Source organism: Myotis lucifugus, unplaced genomic scaffold (genome assembly GCF_000147115.1).
Source record: "Myotis lucifugus unplaced genomic scaffold, Myoluc2.0 scaffold_327, whole genome shotgun sequence".
NCBI classification, from domain to species: Eukaryota; Metazoa; Chordata; class Mammalia; order Chiroptera; family Vespertilionidae; genus Myotis; species Myotis lucifugus.
Window position 1 is genome coordinate 1,093,916 of NW_005871375.1, and position 13,822 is coordinate 1,107,737.

The window sequence follows — 13,822 nt, forward strand, 5'->3', positions numbered from 1 at the left end:
AGCGTGGCTCAACGCTCAGCAGTGGTTCTCAACCTTCTGGCCCTTTAAATACAGTTCCTCATGTTGTGACCCAACCATAAAATTATTTTCGTTGCTACTTCATAACTGTAATATTGCTACTGTTATGAATCGTAATGTAAATATCTGATATGCAGGATGGTCTTTGGCGTTCGACCGCCAAAGGGGTCGCGACCCACAGGTTGAGAACCACTGGTTTAGAGGCTCGGCTCGCAGACTGAAGGGTCATAGGTTCAATTCTTGTCAGGGGCATGTACCTCGGTTGTAGGCTCAATCCTCGGCCCTGGTTGGGGCGTGTGTGGGAGGCAGCCAGTCGATGTGTCCCTCTCACAGTGATGTTTTCTCTCTCTCTTTGTTTCTCTCCCTCCCTTCTACTCTGTCTAAATCAATGAAAAAAATATCATTGGGCGAGGATTAACCAAAAAATCCCACAGAGGTGGGGCAAAAGTAGGTAACAAAGTTTATTCTTATATTATCTCATAATTATTATATTATTTGCCACATAAACAACTGTAAACTTACTTTTGCCCCATGCTGTATATAACAGTAGACTTAAAGGTAGACATTTAATAAAAAGGAATTTAAGGTTACTTTTAAAACTATTTCTGCCTCTTAATTGTGGTTCCTCTTTTGTTTATTAACCATTTCTTAATTTTCATCATTCTGTGGAAGTGGCCGTTCTTCAAGGAGTTGAGTGCCTTACTTGAGAAATGCCACTCCCCGTGGTTCAGACACGGTGCATTTGGAGGTTACGTCGTCCTCAGTCATTCGTTGACATGCACGTTTCGGTGCCTGTTGTGGAGGGACCGTGGGGCGGGCTCAGCAGGCTGTGCCGTAACCAGACGCTGTGTGTCAGGCCGCCGTGCCTGCTGTGCTGTGTGAGCACTGGCTCGCAGTCCAGCCCTGGTTACAGGCTGCGCTTCGTGGGCAGGTGTTCGAAGGAAGGTGTGTAATTAGATATTACAGGTAAGTAAATACCTATGTGTGATGCTGGGTATTTTGTAGGAAATTGTAGCAAATAAAGTCATGTGAGAGAATAACAAAAGGAATGTTATGAATAACGGCATTTGATATTGTGCTGCTGGCTGTACCCTCACTGAACTGAAAGACCAATGTATTCCGTAGTGATGTAACCTTTGACGGTTTTCAAAATGCTAGCTGAAATGGTGGTTTTATCCAGGCCGAGTGGCTCGGTTTGTTGGCGCATCGTCCCAAACTCCAAAAGGTCACGGGTTCGAGTCCCAAGTCAGGGCACATAGCTAGGTTGTGGTTTGGTCCCCAATTGGGGTGCATACAGGAGGTCATCGATGTTTCTCTCTAAAATCAATAAAATGGTGGTTTTCTATTTATTTCAAATTAGTGAAGATGCCGAGTTGCTGTGGCGTCTGGCGCGGGCATCCCGGGACCTAGCTCAGCTTAGCGGAACCTCAGCGGAGGAGAAAAAGGCCCTGGTGTACGAGGCGCTGGAGTACGCGAAGCGGGCTCTGGAGAAGAACGAAGCGAGCTTTGCGGCCCACAAGGTGAGGCGCCTGAGGTCGCAGCGGTGGCCTCGTCCCGGGCTGCTGTCTGCTTCCCGTTGTCCCGGATTCACACGGTAGGAGAGGGGCTAGCGACGAGCTTTTCCTTCCATTCTCGAGCACCTCCTCCGTGAGTGCCTGGTGAGTCACGCCGGGCGTGTGCACTGTGGACGCCGTGGGAGCAGATCCACGGGTTCCCTGGATCTCAGCTCCCAGGAGTGCAGCACCTGACAGACGTTTTCTCATTTCCTCACACTCTGTTCTGTCTGGGTCGCTTTCACATGTGACTCCGCAAGCTCTGCATTTCCTGCCTGGCCCAGCACAGAGGCTCCCAGTGGACCCTGGGAGCAAAGGCGTTTGGGCGTTGTGGATGAGGACGTCACTTGATCATGTGGGGCTGCCACTTGATCATGTGGGGCTGCCCCAGCGGAGTCGCAGGCCGTTGTGACACATTTCCCAGTGCTTCCTTTTGGGGCTCCCCCAAAACACACACACACACACACACACACACTGGTTTACTAGTATATTCAGGATAAAACAGATAGAAATACTTAAAACAGATAGAAATACTTTAAATTTGTCGAGACTTCTTTTGTGGCCCAGAACCAGTCCATCCATGTTACAAATAAGACATATTCCGTACAACCTCTTCTTTATCCATTTCTGTCTATTGATGGACACCTAGGTTGCTTCTATATCTCTTCTAGGTTGCTTCTATATCTCTTTTTTTTAATATACATATTTTTTATTGATTTCCTAGAGAGGAAGGGAGAGGGAGAGATAGAAACATCAATGATAAGAGAGAATCACTGATTGACTGCCTCCTGACACTCCCCACCGGGGACTGAGCCTACAACCTGGGCATGTGCTCTGACCAGGAATCAAACCATGACCTCCTGGTTCATAGGTCAACACTCAACCACTGAGCCACACCGGTCAGGCTTCCTATCTTTTTGATGCTACTGTAATTGGAATTCTTTTCTGAATTTCATTTTCGTATTGTTCATTGCTAGTTGAGGAATGCAGTTGGTTTTTGTGTATTGATTTTATATCCTGTAGCTTTGCTAAATTTATTTATTGTAGATTCTTTAGGGGTTTAGTATAGGATCATGTCATCTATAAAGAGAGATAGTTGTGCTCTTTCTTTTCGTTTCTCAATCTTGCCCGGTTTCCCTAGCTAGAGCTCCCAGCACAGTGTGGAGGGGGGGCAATTCTTGTCTTGTTTCTGACTGTGGAAAGCTAGGAGGCTCACCTTGTTTCTCAGGTGTCTCTGTTGCCTACTGCGTGGTATCTTGAGAGTCATTATTTCTTATATTTTGTCTGTTTTTGTTTTTTTACTATTTCAGGCAAGAAGGTAAGTCTATTACCCCTTCTTGGCTAGAATATCCATTTAAAAGTTTTCTTTCTTTTTTAAATAATGTAAACTCAGTATCGACAATAGACATTTTGGAAATTTAGAAAAGAATACAGCCCGGCCGGTGTTGCTCAGTGGTTAAGTGTCGGCCTATGAACCAGGAGGTCATGGTTCGATTCCCAGTCAGGGCACATGCCCAGGTTGCGGGCTCAATCCCCAGTAGGGGGCATGCAGGGGCAGCTGCTCAATGACTCTCTCCTCATCATTGGTGTTCTAGCTCTCCCTTCCTCTCTGAAACCAATAAAAAATTTTTAAGAAAAAAGTACAAATATAGAAGTAAAATCGCCATGATCACACCTCCTGCCATCAGCTCTTGCTAATTGATAATTCACTGTGAGTCACAAGATGCAGCCTCACCAGGGAGGAGGTTTGCTGTGCGTGTAGGTGACAGTGGGTGCCTTAGAGAAGGGGGTTGTATTCCGAGCCCTGAGACCTGGGAATAGGTCAGAACAGCAGGTGAGATCCCACATGATCCTCCAGTCACCTGATTCGAGTCTGTCTATTGTGTGTAGAGGGGTGTGTGTGTGTGTTTTAAACAATACTTTTTTATTCTTAATAAGCATTGAAAAATACAAAATTGCCGGTGTTCTTGTTCCAGCATTAAGAAGGGTTCAGGAAATCTGGAGAAGGCTGTGCGTAGATGAAATAGGAGTCCAGAGATGAAGCATAATTTTGAAAGGCATGTGGGGGTCAGAGGAACCTAGTTTAAAGGAAACTAAGATCTCCTCATCTCAGGAACCCATGCTTTTAACACAAATTGTCCTGAGGCAAGGCAGAAATATACACTTCAAAGGGTCAGGGTTTCATATACAGAGGCATTGTCAGAATGGGGAGAATTAGCCTATGGCTGTTCAGGTGTTTGGCCAGTAGGAGGCAATAACATGTAGATTAAAATGCCTTGAGCGAACCAAGGAACAGCAGCCTCCTGATCACCACAACCTCTGTCTGAGGAACAGCAGTTGTGTGTGAAGCCTCCCCCCACCAGCCAGAGGAGCCAACACAACTGTGAACAGCACCCACCAGAGGAGCGTCTACCAACTGAGGAGCAGCTGCTACCACAACCGCCCGAGGAGCAACCACAGCCCGAGGAGCCACTGCCACCCAAGGAGCAGCCACTGAACGACTCAACATCTAGATATGGCGGTACGATCAAACATGGGTAGACAAAGAAACCCCCAAAGGAAAGAAAAGGAGGACTCGCCAGAAAAGCAGCTAAGTGATACAGAGGCATGCAACATGACAGAAAGAAAAAGAATTCGGATTAAGGGTCCTAGAGTGCATAAACCGGATGGAGGAAAAAATCAACAACTTATGCAAGAAGCAAGAAGAAACAGATGAAAAAATCAATAAATTATGTAAGAACCAAGAAGAAATGAAGAGTGATATAGCGCAATAAAAAACACCATTGAAAGTTTCAACAGTGGACTAGGAGAAGCGGAGGACCAAATTAGCGAATTAGAAGACAGGGAAACATAACACACCCAAACTGAACAGCAATTGGAGAAAAAAATTAAAAGACAGGAGGAGAGCCTAAGGGAGCTATGGGACAACATGAAACAAAACAACATACGAATAATAGGGGTGCCAGAACAACAGAAAGAGGAACAAGGGTTAGAAAATCTATTTGAAGAAATAATATCAGAAAACTTCCCAGAGGTGGGGAAGAAAAAATCACACAAGCACAGAGAATCCCAAACAAGGTGAACCCGAAAAGACCCACACCAAGACACATCATAATTACCATGGCAAATGTTCAGGACAAAGAGAGAAACTTTGACATAGAGACCAAAAAAACAATACATAAAATCAATGAAACCAAGAGCTGGTTCTTTGAAAGGATAAACAAGATTGATGAACCTCTAGCCAGGCTCACCAAGAAGCAAAGAGAGAGGAACCAAATAAACAAAATCAGAAATGATAGAGGCGAAATAACAGACCCCACAGAAATACAAATGATTGTTAAACAACTCTACTCAACTCTACTCCAACAGATTAGACAACCTGGAGGAAATGGACATATTCCTAGAAAAATACAACATTCCAAAACTCAATCAGGAAGAATCTAAAAATCTCAACAGGCCAATAACCATTTGAAGCAGTCATCAAAAAGCTCCCAGCAAACAAAAGCCCAGGACCAGACGGCTTCACAGGGGAGTTTTACCAAACATTCAAGGAAGAACTAAAACCTATCCTCCTCAGACTACTACAAAAAATCCAAGAGGAAGGAACACTTCCAAGCTCATTCTATGAAGCCAGCATCACCCTAATACCAAAACCAGGTAAAGACAACACAATGACAGAGAATTACAGGCCAATATCCCTCATGAACATAGATGCCAAAATCCTCAACAAAATCTTAGCAAATGGGATCCAGCAGTACATCAGAAAGATCATACACCGTGACCACGTAGGATTTATCCCAGGGATGCAAGGATGGTACAATATCCGAAAATCAATAAACATTATACATCACATAAACAAATTGAAAGAAAAAAACCACATAGTCATATCAATTGATGCAGAAAAAACATTTGACAAAATCCAACACCCATTTTTGATAAAAACTCTCAGCAAGGTGGGAATAGAAGGATCATACCTCAACATAATAAAAGCCATATATGACAAACCCACAGCCAATATCATACTCAATGGACGAAAACTAACACCATTTCCCCTAAGAACAGGAACAAGACAGGGATGCCCACTCTCACCACTCCTGTTTGACATAGTACTGGAAGTATTAGCCATTGCAATTAGACAAGAAGAAGAAATAAAAGGCATCCAAATTGGAAAAGAAGAAGTAAAACTGTCATTATTTGCAGATGACATGATTTTATACATAAAAAACCCTAAAGACTCCATCAAAAAACTACTAGACTTAATAAATGAATTCGGCAATGTAGCAGGATACAAAATTAACGCCAAGAAATCTATGGCATTTCTATACACCAATAGTGAACTTACAGAAAGAGAGACTAAAAAAACAATCCCATTTACCATCGCACCAAAAAAATTAAGCTACCTAGGAATAAACTTAACTAAGGAGGTAAAAGACCTCTACTCAGAAAACTACAGGATATTGAAAAAAGAGATAGAGGAAGACATAAACAGATGGAAGAACATACCATGTTCTTGGATTGGTAGAATCAACATCATTAAAATGTCCATACTACCCAAAGCAATCTATAAATTCAACGCACTTCCCATTAAAATACCAACGGCATACTTCACATTTCTAGAACGAACTCTCCAAAAACTCATCTGGAATAAAAAAAGACCCCGAATAGCTGCAGCAATCCTGAGAAAGAAGAAAGTAGGTGGGATCTCAATACCAGATATCAAGCTGTATTACAAAGCCACTGTTCTCAAAACTGCCTGGTATTGGCACAAGAACAGACATATAGATCAATGGAATAGAATAGAGAGCCAGAAATCGGCCCGAACCAATATGCTCAATTAATATTTGACAAAGGAGGCAAGAACATACAATGGAGTCAAGATAGTCTCTTCAATAAATGGTGTTGGGAAAATTGGACGGATACATGCACGAAAATGAAACTAGACCACCAACTTACACCATACACAAAAATAAACTCAAAATGGATAAAGGACTTAAATGTACGACGGGAAACCATAAAAATACTAGAAGAATCCAAAGGCAACAAAGTCTCAGACATATGCCGAAGCAATTTCTTCACCAATACAGCTCCTAGGGCATTGGAAACTAAAGAGAAAATAAACAAATGGGACTACATCAAAATAAAAAGCTTCTGCACAGCAAAAGAAACCATCAACAAAACAACAAGAAAGCCCACTGCTTGGGAAAACATATTTTCCAATGTTATTACTGATAAGGGTTTAATCTCCAATATTTATAGGGAACTCATATAACTCAACAAAAGGAAGATAAACAATCCAATCAAAAAATGGGATTATCACAGCCAGTCGGCCTGGAGGTCAAATCCCTCTAGTATTAACTACAACAATCAAGGCTTAACTACAACAAGACTGCACACAAAGACCACTAGGGCGTGTACCAAGAAAGCGTAAAAAATGCGGAGACAAAGAAACAGGACAAAACCATCAAGGGAGGATATTGAGTTCAGAACCACACTTCTGAGGTCTCTCAAGAGGCTTCTAGAGTCTGTCGATAAACTTGATGAGATGTACAGGAAATCTAATGAGACCCTTGATGGTGTGATAAAGGACCATCTAGAAAGTAAGCATACACTGACTGAAATAAAGAATATTATACAGACTCCCAACAGCAGACCAGAGGAGCGCAAGAATCAAGTCAAAGATTTGAAATGCGAAGAAGCGAGAAACACCCAACCGGAAAAGCAAAATGAAAAAAGAACCCAAAAATACGAAGATAGTGTAAGGAGCCTCTGGGACAGTGGGTGGGGAGTGAGGGCGGAGGGTGGGGTGGGAGCTGGAAGGAGGGGAGTTATGGGGGGAAAAAAAAGAGGAAGAAATGTAATAATCTGAACAATAAAGATTTAATAAAAAAAAATGGGCAAAGGACCTAAATAGACACCTTTCAAAAGAGGACATTCAGAAAGCCAAGAGACATATGAAAACATGCTCAAAGTCACTAATCATCCGAGAGATGCAAATCAAAACAACAATGAGGTACTATCTCACACCTGTCAGAATGGCTATCATCAACACATCAACAAATGACAAGTGCTGGAGAGGATGTGGAGAAAAAGGAACACTCGTGCACTACTGGTGGGAATGCAGACTGGTGCAGCCACTGTGGAAGACAGTATGGAGTTTCCTCAAAAAACTAAAAATGGAACTCCCATTTGACCCTGTTATCCCACTTCTAGGAATATATCCCAAGAAACCAGAAACACCAATCAGAAAGGATATATGCACCCAGATGTTCATAGCAGCACAATTCACCATAGCTAAGATCTGGAAACAGCCTAAGTGCCCATCAGTAGATGAATAGATTAGAAAACTGTGGTACATCTACACGATGGAATACTATGCTGCTATAAAAAAGAAGGAATTCTTACCATTTGCAACAGCATGGATGGAGCTGGAGAGCATTATGCTAAGTGAAATAAGCCAGTCAACGAAGGAAAAACACCACATGATCTCACTCACTCATGGATAATAAAGACCATTATAAACTTATGAACAAAAATAGATACAGAGGCAGAGCTGCCTCGAACAGACTGTCAAACTACAATGGGAAAGCCAGGGAGGGTTGAGGGGCAGGAGGGGTGGTGGGTAAGAGATCAACCGAAGGACTTATATGTATGCATATAAGCATAACCAATGGACATAAGACACTGGGGGGTAGGGGAGGCCGGGGGATTGTTAAGGGCAGGAAAAAAAGGAGACATGTAATACTCTTTGTAATACTTTAAGCAATAAAACAATTAAAAAAATACCACCTTATCAATTTCATACTACTACATATTATGATGTAGAATACTATTACAAATGTATTAATATAGTTCCCTTTAAACCATGTTTTCCTGTGCTAAAAAAAAAAAAAAATGCCCTGAGCCTTGTGGCAGCAAACAATCAATTTAATGCATCTTATTCAGGTTTGGGGAAATGTCATCAGCCATTCCCAGATTCAGCCCTGCTGTCATTCTAGAATTGGTCTCCGGCATCTCGCCCTTTTTGATTATTTAAAATTTAACAAGAGTGTATGTTTTAAGATTTTTAAATTCAATGGAAAGGATAGAGTTCTATCATGTCCCTTTAAATTGCTGGCAGGCATTAAAGGAATCAGTTTGCAGTGAGTTTCTTTCTGGGTCAACAGTTCTTAGAGTCCCAGTTCAATGTCCAACTGTTTCTTATGTGTACATGTCAGCAATGATATTTCAGTTCTGGATGGTGGACAGACGGTGGCAATGCAGGTCCGACCCTCTCTAGTTTGGTCCTGGGCAACCTGCAGCTACGCACAGCTGCTGACTGCTAGCATGGCAAGGCGTCTTCACCATCTTCATTTCTGGACTGTTTCTCTTCTGTTGTTCTGGGGCCACTGCTATTCTGTGGCTGGAGCAGTCTCATCAGTTCCTCTCTGGGATCCGTTGTTGCAGGAATCCACATGGGCTTGGAGGAGTTTTCTGGAAATATACAAACATATTCTCGATCAAAAGTTAATAAAGGAATCATTTTTATAAATTAGACTTGGGATCCTTTTAATTTTTGCCCAAACAATTTTCCTTTGGCTTATTTTGACACCATGAGTGTTTTTATGGGTGTCTTGCTATTATCATTACAAGTGAAAAATAATCTTCAAAGTAAAAATTCAAAGCAATTAAGGCTTTTACTTACAGGGCATTATTCCACTATCCCCCCTTTTTTGATTTAAATATTAGGAGGCTTTTTGGAAATTTTGCAATGTAGTCTTGGTAACTTTTAACTTCAATTTCTTGTATAGAAATATGATTCATTGTATGTTAACCATCAATAAAAATTAGTTAATGCTTCAGGAACAGTTTCCTGTACAGTACAATTAAGTTTTCTTAAAAGTTTACTTATATCAATTAGCTAATTTAAATTAATCTGAAATAAGGTTTATTTTTTTATTATTGTTAACTTTACTTGCCCTAGGTTATGGACAATACATGTTAGTAATTAAACTTTTGCAATTAGTGTTTGAGTAATTTTACATAAACTTTGTCAAGAACAACAAAAACACAAAATATTTACTTTTATTTTTCAGGGCCTAATGTATTTACTTCCAATTGCAGTTTTCCAGATATTTGAAGGAAATATTTTTTGGAAAATTTTCTTCCAGAATAATTTCTAGGCTATACTTAAAGAATTTAAAACAAGCTTTGGTCTTTCTTTTGTTTCAACAAGCAACAAATATAACAGACATGGTTGCTTTTTGTGTGTTGTTTGATAGTGCCAGGCCATGTCACATTAAACAACTTCCCTTACGATCATGGTGACTACTATTATAGTTAGATTTGGTATTTTAACAACAATCTTTAGATTATCCTATAAATATTAGTGGAAGAGATTTCAAAATTTTAAAATTTCTCCTTTTTATTAAATTTATAATTATATTTTTAAGAGTATCCCCTTTGGGCTCATTTGCATATACAGAGTGATTATGGGAAGCCTCAGTAATTTAGAAAAGTTTACTAGGATTAAATTGTTTATAAAATACTGGCTTCTCATATAACTTAATTTATGAGACCTTGATTATATTTTAAAAGCTAATTTATTAAATAATTTAAGTAGGTATTTTTATTAAAAAAGCAAAGCAAGTAAATTTAGTAAACTTACACATCTGATTCGCAAGGCACAAACACTGCCCCACCTCCAGCCTAATTTAAAATGCAGGCGACTAGGGGCTTTTGTTTGCTTTATTCTGTCTTAAAATCCTGCTGTTGGATTTTAAGAAATATTTAAGCTACTTTATTTTGTCCTCCTTAGAGGCCAAAACCTTCATAACATTTAAGATATATGTATATAAGTAAAATATATTTATTAATTTTTATTTGATAAAGCTTTCCATGTGATTTCAAGTATATTAGATTGGCTTAATTAAAAAATATTTCCTTTAAGAAGAGAGAACAAACTTTTTGAATCACCCCGGGCCCTTAGTTTTCCAAAAATCATCCCTCGGTTATAGCCTTGAAATTTAACTGGAAAGACCATCAAATATACATGTATATATGATTTAAAGATTATATATATTTTTTATAATTATTAAAAGGTATCAATTAAAATTTAACTGGTTTTTATATTAAAAATTTGGTTGAGATCACAGAATTAATCCTCTTTTTTAATTAGACCAATGTTGAAATTTTACCACAACTATATGATTTTTCCCAATTTAATTTAACTTGAACTTTAAACTCTTAGCTGGCAAGTCAAATATTTAACATTTCTTTAAATTAAAAACACCTTATATATATATATATATATATATATATATTTTTTTTTTTTTTAAATATGTTTTATTGATTTTTTTACAGAGAGGAAAGGAGAGGGATAGTCAGAAACATCGATGAGAGAGAAACATTGATCAGCCGCCTCCTGCACACCCCCCACTGGTAATGTGCCCGCAACCAAGGCACATGCCCCTGACCGGAATCGAACCTGGGACCCTTCAGTCTGCAGGCCGACACTCTATCCACTGAGCCAAACTGGCCAGGGCAACACCTTATATTTTTAAGAATAAACTTTAAAAATACAGGACACAATCAATTAATATATTTAATTTTGTCTTCTAGATTTTCATGAGGCAAATTTAGATTAATATTTCAGTATTTTGTCATTTCAAAAATATCTAGGTATATTATTTTATTTTTTAATTCAGCAAGCTTCCAAAGTTTCAAATTGCCAGTGACTGGAAGCAGGACCGTGCAGATGTGGGAGGAGGCAACGCCCAGAACAAAGGACGAGGGAGTAAGATGATAGTTGATCTCACTGTGAATCACTACAGTGTTGTGTTGATGACCATCCTAGAGACTCGCTGTTCTCTGCCTTGTACCTTCGTCTAGGACAGTGGTCGGCAAACTGCGGCTTGTGAGCCACATGCGGCTCTTTGGCCCCTTGAGTGTGGCCACGAAGTTTCAGTCGCACTGTACGTGCGTGCCCGCACGTGGTATTTTGTGGAAGAGCCACACTCGAGGGGCCGCAGTTTGCCGACCACTGGTCTAGGAGCACACAGGGCCAGCTTCTCCTGGAGCTCCCGAGGCTGTCCACTTCTCTGTCTGCCCCAGTGTATTGAGTACGGTGTTTATGCGCAGTAACTTTTGTTGAATGAGGAATACTCAGTTTTACCTGTGTTGAATGGACCAGTATTAAGCCTTGTTATTCTTACATCTGTTTTCTATTTTTAGTGGTGTGCCATCTGCATTAGTGACGTCGGAGATTACGAAGGCATCAAGGCTAAAATCGCAAACGCCTACGTTATCAAGGAGCATTTTGAGGTACCAGTGAACTGGGCAGGCGTGGGCTTTCTGGGTGGTTGGTTCACTGTTCCGGCAGCTGATCAGACTGCCTCAGACTTGCTGGCCTTGGAGAGGCGGTGGTCTCAGGTCTGTGGGCAGCACCCGTGCTCTGTTCTGGAGGTGCAGCTGAGCTCCCGCGGGCTGTGCTCACCTGCTCCACGCAGGGATGGGTGCACAGGGGGCCTCTCGTCTCCATTGGCTTCTGTTCCTTTATTGCATGATTGCTGGCTTCCAAGAGTGGGCGGCCCAGGGAGAAAGTCCTGTGTGCAAACCTGCCTCACACCTGGTAATACTCTGTCAACCCACACGAGTCATGTGGCCAAGCCAGAGTCTGTGGGGCTCACAGGCTAACAGTCCAGCATCGCAGCCCCTGCCTGGGGACAGCACTGTGCGCTGTGGCCTCTGGGTGTGCTCACATTTCCCTGAAGTTAGTGCTCTCATCACCATAAGTGCTTCCTCGGCTGCCACGGGCTCTCCACGAATCTGTTCCACCCGACACTGGCCCTGTTGCAGCATGTTCGTCTCTTGCGTGGTATTCTAGACCAGCCGGGCAAACTACGGCCCGCGGGCCGGATCCTGCCCGTTTGAAATGAATAAAACTAAAAAAAAAAAGACCGTACCCTTTTATGTAGTGATGTTTACTTTGAATTTATATTAGTTCACAAAAACACTCCATCCATGCTTTTGTTCCGGCCCTCCGGTCCAGTTTAAGAATCCATTGTGGCCCTCGAGTCAAAAAGTTTGCCCACCCCTGTTCTAGACCATCTCGGAGCTACAAAGGAGGCACAGGCGGGGAAAGCGCGGGCAGGGATAATGGTAGGTAGGCTGGGCAACAGAGGTCTGAATTTTATGGTCATAGACTCAGCTTCTAGATTTTTTAATGACTAGTTGACCAGAACATTGGCTGGCAAGTCAGGAGACCTAGCTGCTTCTTCAGGCTCAGTAATACGTGTGCGCACACGTGTATATACACACGTGTCTATCCATTTCAATTTAATAGGTCTTTTTCACATTTTAAGTCTTAGAAATCAGACAGCATTGTGTAGTCAGTGGTATCTTATACTTCCTTTGTAGTCTTAGTGGTACGTAAGATAATGTTGTGGTGTCTTAGATTCAGTGACTATGGCATCTTGCCTAATGCTACATCTCAGTTACTCTGTGCCTTGGTGTGGAAATACATGACAGGTAACTGCCAACGTGAATAGTGAAAAATCGCAGAAAATATATTAATGTATATTAATCTAAACTTCGAACATGAAGGCTATAATATTTTAAAATTCAATGTTTTTTATAAGATTTCAAATGTGTATGTGTTCAGTGTGTTTTAAAATGACAGTGTTTACTACCATTTATACTATTGTTTCAGATCCCATATTTACCTAAGTCAGAGGAGTGCCTGTCTTTATTTAACTGGACTTAGATTAAACTGGAGGGTTTGCTGGGAGAAGCCCGTCCGCCACCTGTGAGAGGTTGAGCTCTAGTGCCCAGGAATCGGGAGGCTAACGTCTCTCTAGACCTGCCCTGCCCTTGGCGGGGTGAGAAAACAGTGACTTACATGGTGTTTGCAGGGCATGGTTTTCCAGCGGGACTCCAGCAGGGAAGGAGCTTAGAGTAGAGGTTGTAAATACTTCCAGTTGTGTTTTGCTATAACTCATGCAACTATGTTTATGGAAAAGCACATTTTCAATCCGCGCTGCGTCTTACCCATACTATTGGGCTGGAGTTCTGCCAGGTCACACTTGTTAGCCTCGTTCTGTGACCTCTGCTGCCGCCACTGACCGCGCTGTGAGAAATGATGCCAGGACCCAAGAAAAGGAAACAGTGGTGACGGGAGACACTGCTGTGCCAAGCACCTGCTGTGACTTGCTCATTTCATTGTCCCACAACTCATTGGGAGGTGTGTTACTGTCTCAGTTCTCTGAAAGAGCAAA

General features: G+C 41.4%; 1 protein-coding gene across 1 annotated transcript in view; it reads left to right on the top strand.

Moving 5' to 3' along the window:
• The window catches only part of RMDN1 (regulator of microtubule dynamics 1), a 39,412-nt gene that overhangs the window by 18,392 nt on the left and 7,198 nt on the right, over positions 1 to 13,822 (top strand). The window contains exons 4-5 of the mRNA XM_014466160.2: positions 1,379 to 1,538; positions 11,781 to 11,870. Of these exons, the coding sequence (XP_014321646.2) occupies positions 1,379 to 1,538; positions 11,781 to 11,870 (250 nt within the window). The remainder of the gene's footprint in view (positions 1 to 1,378; positions 1,539 to 11,780; positions 11,871 to 13,822) is intronic.